Source organism: Lycium ferocissimum, chromosome 3 (genome assembly GCF_029784015.1).
Source record: "Lycium ferocissimum isolate CSIRO_LF1 chromosome 3, AGI_CSIRO_Lferr_CH_V1, whole genome shotgun sequence".
In the NCBI taxonomy this organism is placed as follows: domain Eukaryota; kingdom Viridiplantae; phylum Streptophyta; class Magnoliopsida; order Solanales; family Solanaceae; genus Lycium; species Lycium ferocissimum.
The window spans coordinates 3,205,757-3,220,013 of NC_081344.1; the positions used below are offsets into that span (position 1 = coordinate 3,205,757).

Sequence of the window (14,257 nt, forward strand, 5' to 3'; positions counted from 1 at the left end):
CTTGAGTAATTAATCATTCTTTTGATAAAACTTAAAAGTATTAATTTTATTTGCTCCCTCCATCCATTTTTATGACTCATGTATTCAGAGGCGGACCTACATGGAAGTGCACTCCACCCTTCGAAAAAATTATATATATATATATGTATATACCTTGAGAAATTAGTGTATATATATATGTGTATATATCTTGAAAAATTAGTATATATTTAATTGTGCACTCTAACAAAGAAAAGTGTCTTCGGGGCACGTTGGTTGCAACTGCTATATACTTAATTGAGAAATTATTTATTACACATATTTGACCTATATACTTGTACTTTCACACATTTACGCTTATTAGGACGGCGTCCGACACGATTATCCCTTGGTCGTCATTAAAAATTTTGTTGGCCTTTATGTTAAGATAATAGTGCCCCCGCCATCTTAAAATCCTGAGTCCGCCTCTGCATGTATTGATTTGACACGCCTATTAAGGAGCTAAAAATAGAATGACAGATTTACTATATCACCCTAGTTATTGCTAAGTAACCTAATGATTGAAATCAATCAAACTTACTTTAAAAGTTGTGCAGCCACTAACAAGTCACTGAAGTTTCAATCCAATAATTAATAGCAAGGGTAAAATAGGTATGAAATAGTAAAAAAAAAAAAAAATTGATTCTCCAAACAGCATAAGTAAAAATGGATATTTACAACAACAACAACATACCTAGTTTGATCCCGCAAGTGGGGGTCTGGAAGGGTCGGACGCACATAGACCTGTTTTGATGCTTATAGAAAGAAATGTAAACATGATCCATTTGAAGCATTGCCAAATATCCATGGGCGTAAACGTGATAATCCTTCTTTTGATGAGTTTACTAACCTTCTTGATTTATGTGTGAAACACCATCAAGAGAGGATCTACAAAGAGGTAAGATACTTGAGAGCATCTTCTTGGGCTACAAAAGGGTTTGAGGTATCATTGTCTTTTAAAGTCAAAAATGATTTGTTTGAATGGCTAGTGCATATTTTTGGACTTTCTAAAGCCATGAAGGTAAATTTCTATGCCGTTGACCTTTATAGTAGCAACTTTGTTATGATTAGTGAAAATTCTTTGATGTTGCTATTTGATTCATGTTTTGAGTTGCTAAGTGAGAATTTCAAGAAAGCTTTGGAATTGTTATTTGTGGTTGATCCCGAAAATGCATACTTGCATTTAAGGGTTGTGAATGACCTTGTTAGTTCTCATAATCTTGTGGTTAGAGGAGTACAATCAAATTGTGAATTGAAGAACTACTCGATCCAAGTTGTTGAAGAAATTAGTTTTGAGTTGAAAATTCTAATATTTAGAATTATTGATTTCTTTGACCCATTTTATGATTGTGGTATGCTTTTGAGCCAAGTTCTTGGTACTATGCTTGGAAAGTTGATTTTTATGGAATTTCATGATTCTTGGCTCTATCATAAAAGTGTGTATTTTCTTGGAGTGGTATGTAATTTGTTTGGAAGCTTATTTTTGGTTTGGATACTAATTCCCTTCTATGTTTCGCAAGGTTCGAATTCGAGGTCGAATTCTTTTCAAGAAGGGGAGAATGATGCAAGTCCAGAAAGTACTCATGGCATGGAAGGACTTCTACTTGACATCAAGAGCTTAGAGTGCTTCAAGAGAGTTTGGAAGCCAAGAACTAATACAGGAAAAGCTTAACATTATGTTTTAGGATTCTTTTGATCATAGTATAATGTACATGTCATTAAGGGCATTTATGTCTTTTCTTACTTAGTTAACCCTAGTAGTATAAATAGAATAGGATGGAGATTATTATCTTTAAACAATGTTGATGGATGAACACTCTTTGTAAATTTTGTGGGTTTTATCCCTTTATCTTGACATTGGATCTCTCTTGAATATCTCTTAGTGAGATTATTCATGTATGAGTTCAATTCTCCTCTCCCTTAAATTTAATCTTGTAGTTGTGTGTTCAAATTAGAGGGTTACAAATCTATATTTGTTTGTCTCTACTTTACTTCAATTGTGGGATTATTCTTTCTTTCTTCTATATCTCCCTTCAATTTCTTAACTATCTCTTGAATCTCATTATCTTCTATCTCGTTTTACATCAGTATACAAGACAAGCAAAAACGAACGGAGGGAGTAATTTTTAGAGATAAGGCATAATGAACCCTAACTATGACGAAATTGTCACTTACACCGAGGATTCTATTTATCCTGAATTTGATTTTTCCGTATTATTTACACCCCTAAACTATGTGAAGGTCCTATTACCCCTGAATTACGAGAGAGTCCTATTACTCTCATGAATTTAATTATCAAGATTACACCAATATTTATGTTTAACACCGAATTTTGATGTTATTGTACACTTAACAACTACTTACTTAACGGTCATTCATAGCTTCCACATTCCCACGTGGCCTTTGCCTGAGGGACCAAATGGAGAGATCTTTAGATTTTGTTAATCTAATTATAACTAGTGACCATATTCGTGCTTCGCACAATCATAAACTTTCTCGTTCACAATCTAATATTCATTTCCTAATGTTGAATATTAAAAAGAATAATCACTACAAATAAAAGGAAAAAACAAAAATCAATTAATAATTCAGGAGAATTACTGTTTAATATGAAATGAACGCGAATGTTATATCACTGATCATGAACATGAACATAAAATTTACAAAAACATCGATCGGCACTTGCAACAATTCGTAGGCGAAGTGATATAAAACACTATCAACATCTTGAACCGCTTCCTTGATTTATATCGTACTTTACTTTGGAACGTGATGCTATTGTTGGAAGAAAAAAAAAACTATTTGTAATTACCTGTCCTAAAATAATATAGCATCCAACTTTGGGTAGTTCATGAGGAAACAATACAAAAACCTTATTACTTGGGGTAGTTCACGAGGAAACGATACAAAAACCTTATTAGCATAATATAAAGGTGAAATGATTAAATTAATTTGTTGCTTACATAATTTTCTTGTTGTTACATAAATAAAATATATCATCTGGATCATTTCTAGAATGATGAGCAAATATATGTACCGACGGCCAAACATAGCAACTTGTGCCTTCTAGATCACAACTTCATAACTCCTTTTTATAGTTGAAGAAGATTATAAAATGTAACAACGTAACATAACTCCTTCTAGTATTGCCCTTGCAGAAAACTTAAGTGCAATAACAATCTGATCTACCAAAAGCCTCCTACCCATCAAAACCTCAGTGCACACTCACTCTCTTTCTCATTGCAATTTTAATTTATTACCTTTTTCCGATAATTTGTACAATTTGGAGTGGCAGTGATATGTATAAAGGCTTGCTGCTTTACTAACGTTATATATTTGAGGAAGTAATGACACTTAATTGGGGAAGAACGTGGGTATATCACATAGTAGCATATTTGACATAATTAAGAGTATTAATAATCTTAAATGCCTCTATCTTTTAATTCAGCAATGAACCTACATAATTATGGAGTTATTGATAGAGTGATTTTATTTTTCAGCAAAAATATAAGAGAAAAAGTCAAAAAATTGAGAAAAAAGATAAATAGAAATGGTGTCCATAGAGAGGTGTCACATCACCTTGTATATATCTAACTTTATATATATATATATATATAGATTATTCCTTGTCTTCTTCATCAATTAATTAATCATTCTAAAAGTATTTTTTTATGTAATTTTTAAAAAATATTGTTCAAGTTTTAATTTGTTTTCATTGTGACTAGTTAAACAAGAGAAAATGATCAAAACGGTCCTTAATATATGAGTTTGGACTATTTTAGTCCTTTATATATATATCATGTAACCAAAATAGTCCTTAATGTATGCAAAAAAATATTATGTTAGTCCTTTATATATACCACAAAATTGAAATAGTCTTTAATGTATGAAAAGTGATCATTTTAGTTCTTCATATATATCACGTAATCGAAATAGTCCATAATGTATGAAAAAATGATCATTGTAGTCCTAAACCTTAAAGTGATGCTGCAAGTAAAATATATATATATATATGTTATGGTTAACCAAAAAATTACCATTTTCCTTCCGCCACTACCGTGTGCACGTGCAAGGTTGCAACAATGAAGTATATATTTTTCTTGCTTTCCTTATAATACAGTTTTCGTTCTTGCAACAAGATAGATAGATAGATATTAAGGGTAAAGATAAGAAGTTGTTAAGCGGAATAAATAAAGGAGAGCGAAAAAAACACCATCTTTTTAATGGAAAAATTGGTTGCAAGCTTTGTTTTTTTAAATCAATAAGCATAAAACTTCTATAATATCAACATCTGACTATTACTATAAAATATTTTCTAAGTTAGCTGATGTAATTTTTCTTAGAGTGGCCTGGCACGTACCACCTCCTTATTCTAACTTTATGCATGTTTCATGCAATGTCAGCAACATATACAGTTTGTATATCTACCTCAAAGGGAGAATCATACACCCTTTCCGTAATATGCAATTTTGGAGGATATGATAAGCTAAAGAAAATATATCCTTTTTTCTTTTTTTGAACTTTTAATTTATCCTGCGATTTATAAGGGATATTTGCGTCTCACACAAACGAAAAATCTCATAACCAATGAGTTTTTAATCATCTAATATTCCACATTTTTTTGTAAGCATCTTTGTTAGAAAGTAGGAAATAAAATTGACGAAGAAAGACTTTGCCACAAAAATTTATTGTCCTTAAAGAGATATTGCTGGTAAATCTTTAGGTGTTACTTGCAATTTCCTTCAAGATTCAACGAAGCACCGGTATGCGCTACAAATCAACTTACATTACTTGAGTTGAGAGTCAGGAGAGTTTATAGCTTTATAAAATTCAAGCAGAGTTTATATTCCTTCTAATTAAGTTTAAATCGAATGCCCTCACTTTGCAAAGAGATTATATTTGACTATAGCTGAACCGACAGGTTAAGAAAAAATATTGCATCTGCTACATCGATCACACGTCTAAAGTAGCTACTCCCATTTAAGATTTGAAATTTTGTGAATAAGTTCTGCGTACGGAAAAGGATTTAATTTTTTTAAAAGAAAAAAGCATATGCCGTTTTCGATGACTTCAACATTAGAAAAAAGCAAAGAAGATGAGATATCTTACAAATTCATAAGTCGGTGCCGGTGGAAATATGGAAATAGCAGGGAATGACAGTATAAGACAGTGGATGAGCTGTACTGTCAGTCAACTTTTAGGAGTACGGTAATAATAAAGCTCATCTCACGAGTGTAAGTTGGTGACTAGCAGCTTCCCTCAGCCATATAGTGCATGAGATTTGAATTTGGACCTTCAAGGAGGTAACCTCTACTCTTATATTCCGGATATTTAAAATATGTATATACATATAGAAATGAAAAAAAAGTCTTATATATATATAGTATAATTTTTTATCGAGATTGTTCGGGTGAACATCCTCCCCGAGCCCTAGATTCGCTTCTGCCAGCCATCATTTCCCATGCATTAGTATTGAGTTGGTAAGCCAAAGCTCTATTTTAAGCATTCACTATTTCGATTAATTGAAATTTACGTCGTAGAAACTTAGCTCCAATTTTAGTTCAAAATATAATGCAAATCTTAAATGTTATGAATTAAATATTAATCATTGGAAGGGAAACAGTCAGGCGTCACTTGGCCCACGAATTTGTGTTTGGTCCAATCTCGAGTAATTTTTATGGCATGAGCTAATTTTTAGGATTAAGGTAAATTTTAACATTTGTTTCTTATTATGATATCCTAATTCATGATGTATCGAAGTTGAGCTTCCATTTTATATTGTTCACACTCCAGATGTTCAGTCTTAAGCACAAATTAAAAGTAAATGGAATATTGACTCAATCTTCTCGTGATTTAAATTTTATACACAGATGGTATAAAAATATTTTTATTTGCATATCACTTAATAGACAATTACATGTATATGTATATGTGTGGATAAATTTTAGATTTGGTAATCTTGTAAAAATAACTAAAATATTGTTACAATTAAACTTCACATGTAGTATCAAAATATTTTTACTGTGTCAATGTACATAACCTCAACTAATGTGTCACATATTCGTCTGAAACTTCCTTATGTACTCAAGAACAACGACACCTAGTTGTAAAGTGTCTAATCTATATTACACTCACTATATTATGCTATCTGACAATTTTTATATTCTTCTCTCTATTTCCATCTCCTATAAATATGGTTTTAATTGTTGGACTGAATAAGCAAAGGACAGTCAACATACATTTTGATTTTCTCAATACAATAATTAGTGAGTCTGTGGACTGTGAGCAAGAAAAAAGCATAACACATGCAAAGAGAGAGACAAATGGCCATTGTTTTTCCTTAGTTTTGTTTAGCCCAAAATTCTCCTTCAAATCCCCATATTTTGCGGTCTCTCTCAAATTAGTCTCCATTTCCTCAACCAAAATTATTTTTTTCTCTTTCTTGGTTTTCTTATTTTGCCCTTTCTTTTGTTCTATTCATTCCCATTTGCTTCACAAGATTCAAGCTTTTTCTTTCAAGGTTGGACATTTTTGTATTAGAAAAGGTGAAATTTTTGTACCCTTTTTATGTCTTGTTCTATTATGATGTGTGTTACTTAATTTATCATTCTCATAGGTAGGTAAAATGTTGTACTCTCTTAATGCATTTCTTGTTTTATGGTGAATTGTGATATGTGTTAGTACTTAATTTGTCATTTTCATAGGTATTGTGGTTGGTAAAGCTGTGCATCCTTTTCCTTTATTTCTTGTTTTATTGTGAAGAGATTGCGTCTTTAGCATTGCATTGTGTTGCTCTGATGGAATAGTATCATCTGTACATTTTTTAAACTTCTTCTTGATTCATGGTTTTATCATTTTTTTTTTTTAAATAAGGTTCCATCATCGTGATGGAGGAGTTAGGTTTGACTCCAACCTGTATATTCCAAAAATCATAGTCATGGTATCATATTCAATCTTTTAATTCTGTAGTGGATCTTCTGTTGTCTTAAACCTGTCACATTCCTTGAGAAAACACATATTCTCCATCATTCATGGTGTTCTGCATTTTTTTCAATGACGGTGGTGCTCAGGCCAGCTTGCACACCTGGACTATTATACCGGGTACCTGCTGCCTCAGACATGAAATTCTGCATTTTGTTTGCTTATTTTTCAGAAAAGGGGCAATGAATTTTGCTATATTGCTTCTATGTACTTTGGTTGAAATTTCCTGGAATGAATAATTTCTGATATGCATTGGATTAAACAGTCCAGTGCCATATAAAGAAAGTGGTTATCTGTCGAAATGGATCTCAAAATTTTACATTCCGGACATTGTAGTTGCTTACCATGAAATTTTTATTTAGGAACAACATATTTTTTATCGCGTTATTGAGGCATTCATATTGAATCCAATCTTGTAAGCCAAATTCAAAACCTTCTTCTGTCTCGACGTGATTAGCTTTTTCTTTTGTTCATTACACCTAAATGAGGAGGTTGACATAGCATATCAGACTTGTGGGTTTGTTTCACTCTAAGTTGGGTTCTAACATCTTTTGCAAATTGTAATGTCATACCCTTTAGGCTTTCCTCTTATTCTCTTTCTCTTTCGAGGTTATGTATACTCTATGTTTCTTTGGTAATGTTGCTCTCTTTAGGGTATTATCTGGAATCAAGTTGAGCATCTGGCTCGGGGTCTATTGTAGTTTTTCTGATATACCAAGTACATAGAGTAGTGGGGTAATTTTATTTTTATTAGCATTGATGAAATTAATGTCTGATGCATTATCTTTACTTTTGCAGAATTAATTTCTTTTTCTTGTTTTCTGGGAATTTCAATCAGTGTAGGACATCCCATAAATTTTTTGACAGTGAGATGGGAATAACATATTCATGTCCTTTTGCCAATTTTGACGATTCAGATAGTAAATTCGAGTCTTATTTAGTGAGAACTCTAAGTTTCGGAAGTGATGGTACACGGAGTACGTTACCGCCTATTAATTCCAACAATGACCAAAATCCTCAGCAGTCAAAAATGCAGAAGTCTCACAGTTCTGGGAAAATGATGCTTGAAGGAACTCTTAGCTATAAAAGGAGAGAATTAGAGGCCAGGATCGGGCTGATGTCTCCTGCTTTTGATAAGGAGGATAAGACGATGAGTCGATCAGACAGCCTTACGAGCAGTGAAGATATTTCTAAAAAAACGCATAGCATGCCTGATGAAAATACTAAATTGATTCCATTAGTACCTGAGAAACAAAGAGATGAGGCTGCAGTAAAGTTGCAGAAGACTTACAAAAGTTTTCGTACTCGAAGACGACTAGCGGATTGTGCTATTCTGGTTGAGCAGAGATGGTATAGTAGTCTAAACATTATTTCTTGCCTTAATGTGTATTCTATTTGTTCTTGATTTTGAGTGTAATTTACAGGTGGAAGGTTTTAGATTCCGTTGAACTCAAGCATAGTTCTATATCATTCTTTGACATTCAGAAACCCCAAACTGCTTTTTCTCGTTGGTCAAGAGCTTTAACAAGAGCTGCTAAGGTACGGGTTGATTTGATTTTACTATTTACAAACTCCATTTCAGAATCCTTATTTAAGTTGTGCTATAATTAGGACTTTATCTGTGTTGGTAGGTCGGTAAAGGTCTGTCAAAAGATGAAAAGGCTTGTAAGCTTGCTTTACAGCATTGGCTTGAAGCAGTAAGTACAGTTTCCCCACACAGTTTACATAACAATGTCATGAATTCTCATTTTTATGAGACTTTCGTTGATTTGAATGTGAAAACAGATTGATCCTCGACATCGCTATGGCCATAATCTTCAATTTTATTACACCAAGTGGCTCCAAGCTGACAGTAAACAACCTTTCTTCTATTGGTGAGATTTTCTTGGATCAACAAGTAATTCAAATTAACAACTTGACTCCAATTTCAACTTCACTAAATTAGACGTTTTACTATCTAATGTTGCAGGCTGGACATAGGTGAAGGTAAAGAAGTAAATCTTGAGAAGTGCCCTAGATCAAAACTTCATCAACAATGCATCAAGTATCTTGGTCCAGTGAGTTTTGTCTTCTTTCTGTAGGGCATAAAGTTTATTATGTGACAAAAAAGGTGTTCAAATCTACGCTTGTTTATCCATTTATGATATTTATGCAAGGATCCGCAAATGGATTTTTTAGATTCAATTTGAAAATTGTAACAAAAAACATAAGTTATGCATAATGGATATTAGATACTTGTGATGGTTCAACTAATGGCTTTTTGTTCAGTTCTGAGAGTATATTGTTTGATATATGAGTAATGCTACTTTACATTTGATGTGTGGAAACGTTAAATGTTTAACTTTCTTTGTAAAATTCAGAAACAAGTATTTGCACTTCTGAGGAGATTATAATTCTTCAACTGCATGAAGTAAGAAGAAATGTCAAGAATACATGGTTAATGCAACTCACCAGTTATAAATAATTACAGGTAGAGAGGGAGGCATATGAAGTTGTAATTGTGGGTGGAAAATTCATCTACAAGCAGAGCGGGAGGCTTCTTGATACGATGGGAGGACCAGAAGAAGCAAAGTGGATCTTTGTTCTAAGCGTGTCGAAGGACTTGTACATTGGGATGAAGCAAAAAGGAACTTTTCAGCATTCAAGTTTCTTAGCTGGTGGAGCCACATTATCTGCAGGCAGATTAGTGATAGAAGATGGTATTCTAAAGGTAACATATCCAGTAAAATGTTATAATTTTGCCAAACCCGCAACAAGCTTTTTCTTGAAGTTAGTTTTAATGAATATAACCTTTTCGTGTAATCTAGGCTGTCTGGCCACACAGTGGACATTATCTCCCTACAAGGGAGAATTTTGAAGAATTTATGACATATCTTGAGCAACACAACATTGATGTCACTATTATTCAGGTAGCACACATCAGTTCTCTTCTTCCCTTCCCCCAAGACAGGATGCAACATTCCTCTTAAATGATCAAAACTTAAGTAGGCGTTTGGACATGAACTTGAAGTCATGATTTGAAATTATTGATATGGGTGAAGGTTGATTTGAAAGTTGTAATGTGTTTGGTCATAAGTTTTGCAAACAAAGATTTGAAATCAAATTGTACCCTCCCCCTAACTTAGCGATGAACAATGGATTTCTTGCAGTAGCACCAACTGATTTTTGGTTGTGTTTTATGGAAAAGGGAAAGTGGGTTGGCAAAGTGGGAGTTGGGTAATTACTTTTGTAATAAAGATGGGTCTTTTTTCCCACAATCTAAAATTATGGGCCAAGTTTTAAATTTTAGAAAATTTGGAATCACAAATCCGAAGTTGAAATTCTACCTTTGAGGTGAATTTGGGATTTGAAATCAGAACTTCAAGCAAACACAGATTTGAAATCACATGTCCAAACGACACCCTTAGAAACAAAGACACACTGTATAATCACAATAGAAGTTTGTCTTGTAAACGAAGTTAGTGTTTGGGACTGGCATTAGCATAAGAGCTTTTGTCCAAGAAAAGCAACCGTCAAGCTAATTAGAAAGTCTTCATGCAAATAACAACGTGGTTGGAATACCTATCACATTTATTATATGAGTATATAAATTTCTCCTTTTTTTTTTTGTTGCAGAAATATCCGAGTGATGGGGAGGAAGGACCCTTTATTAGGAAAGACGGTGGTTTTGGCCTTCGTAACAGCTTATCCGCACCAGATTTTAGCCAATCCAATGAAGAGAGCAACACCAAATGCTCAGACAAGAAGCAGACTGATTCTACTACAAAATATTGCAAGGATGCAGAAAATTCAGTTCCATTGTCAAGGCGATCCCAAGGATTACGACCCAAAATTGTAGTCCAAATACCACTAAGGGAAGACATGTTTGAGTTATTCTCAAAACCAGAGCCTTTGGATACTCCAGTAGATGGATATGAAACAGCGGAAGAATATTTATCAGATACAGAGCTTTCGGTTTCAAAGCAGAATTTATTTGATGATGAAACTGAAGAAGATTATGAAGAGACTATCCCTACAGAAAAGATAATGAAGAGAATAAATACACATAAGAGAACGAAGTCGTTCCAACTAGCTCATCAATTATCTTGTAGATGGACAACGGGAGCTGGACCTCGGATCGGATGTATGAGGGACTATCCAACAGAGCTCCAATTTCGTGTTATAGATGAGGTGTATTTTTCTCCAAGAACTACATCTCTAACTCCACCGAAATCTGCTCGACCTCATACTCCTACCATCTTTTCCATAGAAGCAACTGAAGGCAGAAGACGTTATGGTTCTGAATCGGCGGTATTTTTTCAATCAGCCCCACTAGTAGAAGAGATGCGAAAATATTGTGATTATTAGTTAGGAGAAACTAAATCATTCTTACAGTACTTTTTTCCTTTTTTTTTTTTCCTGAAGTAGCAAAGTTTCTGCCCTTCAGTAGTTCTTTCAATTGAAAAGTAGCAACTTTATCATCATTTTTTTTCTTGATCATATTTGACAACTCCTATACATTTGTAAAGTAGGATACATTCATTCTTTTGTAGATACACATAAAAAAGATCAAATGAATTCTGTCAAAGTTCTTTATCAGTCAGAATTCTCCTCTATCTCTCTAGTGTTCATATCATCATATGATTACTTGTTTTGTTTCACCTTTAAGAATTATAGAGACTTTGGAACATTTGAATATCTTGATTCAAATACTCTTATGTACAAAGTGTGGGAAATTGCAAATTTTGAGATGCATAGTTTGGTGAGATGGCTTTCTGCTAAAATTGCAAAAGTATATATCAGAACTCTACCATTGTTCCAAAGGATGGAAACTTCCAACAATCTTTTTTTCCCTTTTTTTCTTTATTTAATAAGACAAAAAAAGATTGTTGGAAGTTTCCATCCTTCGGAAAAATGGTAGAGTTGCTCCTCCACCTAAGGGCGGAGCCACTTTGTCCGGGGGAGTCAATTGACACCTCTTCTCTAGAAAATTACATTGTAAATTATATTTTGACTCCTCATAGTGAAAGTCTTGTCTCATCACTGCGGCTCTAGCATGCCTACCTTTAGTAAATGATCCTTTTATTATATATATTTTTCTTGTAACTTATGGACCTTTTAGACCACAGTTTATGGATCTATCAAACGCAAAATCTTATGAGAAAATGTTAGACAACGGTCTAAAAATTTAAGCTACTACTAGATTACAATCTAATATTTTGTTTATAAGGTTGAACAATATATGAGCAAACATTAGAAGCAAGCCTAATATTGTTCAAAAAGAAATAGTTTTTAAAGGGTTATATTTACGTTACTTTTAATATTTGAAATAAATAAAATATAAATAGTGCCCTGAAAAAGAACATTTGGTAAATCAGCCATCTCCCTCTTCCATTTTTATTTTTCTAAAGAAAGAAACATATGTACATGTGGCCCAAGCCCAATTTATTCTTGTGGGCCGGGTAAAACCATATAGCCCTTGAATACCTAATTTGCTGCTATAAATTTAACACCAAACCCAAACCTCACTACGCCGCTAACTCTCCAGCGAATTTCAGCTTCGATTTTGACGCAATAAAAAATGTATGTTTCTCCTTTCACTAATTACACAATAATCGTTATCTTTTGTTTTTCTTCTTGCAATGAATTGGACTATAATGTTGTGTTTACTAAATCTGCTTCATCTAATAATGGCTTTAAGCTGTGACTGTCAATTCCCTGGAAACCTAATGATTAATTACAAAGCCCTTTCTTTTCAGTCAGATTTACCATGGGTTAAATTTGTTTCCACATTGGTGCTTGTATACTAATAAGTTATATTTACTTGGTCATGTTCAATGCTGTGATATCATTAGTAATTTAAGCTGTTGATGGTCTTTGTCTATGTTTTTTAGCTTTCCTTTAATGGGTCATTAGATTTACTTATTAACAGACAAATATGCGCACTTTCTGCTTGTAGTTGAGTGGAATACTTTATTTGGATTGTTATTGGGGTTGTCTATGTGTGAGATTATTAGGTTGTCTGGTTTTTGCAATGGGTGTATGAGATAATTGTGAATTTATGGACTTTGCGTTGAGCTTCGGCGTGATGGCTCCTAAGCTGTGAAAAATTAAGTTGATTCTGATGGTGTAAAAGAATGTCATTGTCACTTTTTTGTGGATTTGCCTGCTTGACTCAATTTTGGGGAATCATAATATGGCTGTTATACAAACCTGTATTTTGTTGTTTTTTCTTATATACAATTTTAGTGTATGATGAAGAATCCACACAAAGTGCTCGCCCTGATTACCACTCTAGTAATAACTAGCTTTTTATGTATCATGAAGAGTCCAGTACCCATTTAGGTGTGCTAAGGCAGTCTAAATCCATGTAGGCTGTAGCATGGTTAAAAGTTGGAAGTTTGATTGAAAGCAAGATTTTCCATGCCAATGTACTTATCATACGAATACAAGTAAACAGTTGTGTGATAAGCAAGTTAGCACCATTCTAAACCTGGTTGTGGTTCCGAAACGTTCTGATGTATTTACAGCGGAATGCATCTTCATTTTCTTCTGTAACATCGTCTATTTTTTTTTGTCTTTCCTTTTCTAATCTTCAGTTGGGTTTTAATTTATGAATAAATTCTAAGTTCAGATGAACTGGGAAGGGCTTTGGGTTGCAAATAGGGGAGAGCTACTGAATTATGGCTCTGAAATATCTACAGGTTTTCTGTGGGGTGCCCTGCAAATCTAAAGCCTTAAACAGAAAAAATGGCATCATAGTACGGATTTGTTGCAGTTCTAAGTGGGTTTATGCTTCTGAAACTGATTTTTGTTCTTTTTTTTGAGCCAATTTTTGCTTTTCAGAAGTTTCCCTCTTAAGACTGTTTCGTTCACAAATTCGCCTCCAAACGCCATTACATTTTTTAAATTTTGACTGTTCCTGCTCAAAAAAACAAAGTAAACAGCTGTGTGTCCAACAGCAAAAAACAATCTTCTGTACTTCCATAAAAATCTCAGCCCTGTGTCGCCGTTTTGTTGAATGATATCGATTTGGAGAGCATGTCGAGGGAAAGTGGTTGCAGAAGCTGCGCTTCTTTGTTTTGATGTCTAGGGTTTTTTGTTAATGAGTATTTCTCTTTGAACTGGAAAATGTTTGTCTCCAATAGAGTCAAATGCGTTAGCCGCTACAGATTTTGGGAATCCTTTCTCTCGAAAAGTTAAAAGTTATTTGCTACTAATTTTTTTCTGAATTTCTAATGTCCAGGTTTTCTTTACTTTCATATATAGTCTGCGTCTT

At 33.5% G+C, this 14,257-nt stretch overlaps 2 protein-coding genes across 2 annotated transcripts in view; both read left to right on the forward strand.

Annotated features, from left to right (window-relative positions):
* The window catches only part of LOC132049288 (small ribosomal subunit protein eS28-like), an 83,919-nt gene that overhangs the window by 69,074 nt on the left and 588 nt on the right, over positions 1-14,257 (forward strand). Inside the window, exon 2 of the mRNA XM_059440037.1 lies at positions 12,532-12,561. The gene's annotated coding sequence lies outside the window, so the exon portion shown is untranslated. The remainder of the gene's footprint in view (positions 1-12,531; positions 12,562-14,257) is intronic.
* LOC132049284 (IQ domain-containing protein IQM6-like) lies at positions 7,139-11,577 on the forward strand. The gene is made up of 8 exons (XM_059440032.1): positions 7,139-8,349; positions 8,424-8,538; positions 8,631-8,696; positions 8,785-8,873; positions 8,969-9,056; positions 9,470-9,709; positions 9,807-9,908; positions 10,615-11,577. The coding sequence occupies exons 1-8, from the start codon at positions 7,775-7,777 to the stop codon at positions 11,344-11,346; spliced, it is 2,007 nt and encodes a 668-aa protein (XP_059296015.1). The 5' UTR covers positions 7,139-7,774; the 3' UTR covers positions 11,347-11,577.

What these genes read in the sequence shown, in the direction of transcription:
- LOC132049284 (XM_059440032.1), top strand. Translation starts at nt 7,775, where the DNA reads ATGCATTATCTTTACTTTTGCAGAATTAATTTCTTTTTCTTGTTTTCT. An exon ending in ATTCTGGTTGAGCAGAGATG is followed by an intron (nt 8,350 to 8,423) that starts GTATAGTAGTCT and finishes TGTAATTTACAG; the next exon opens with GTGGAAGGTTTTAGATTCCG. An exon ending in CTTTAACAAGAGCTGCTAAG is followed by an intron (nt 8,539 to 8,630) that starts GTACGGGTTGAT and finishes CTGTGTTGGTAG; the next exon opens with GTCGGTAAAGGTCTGTCAAA.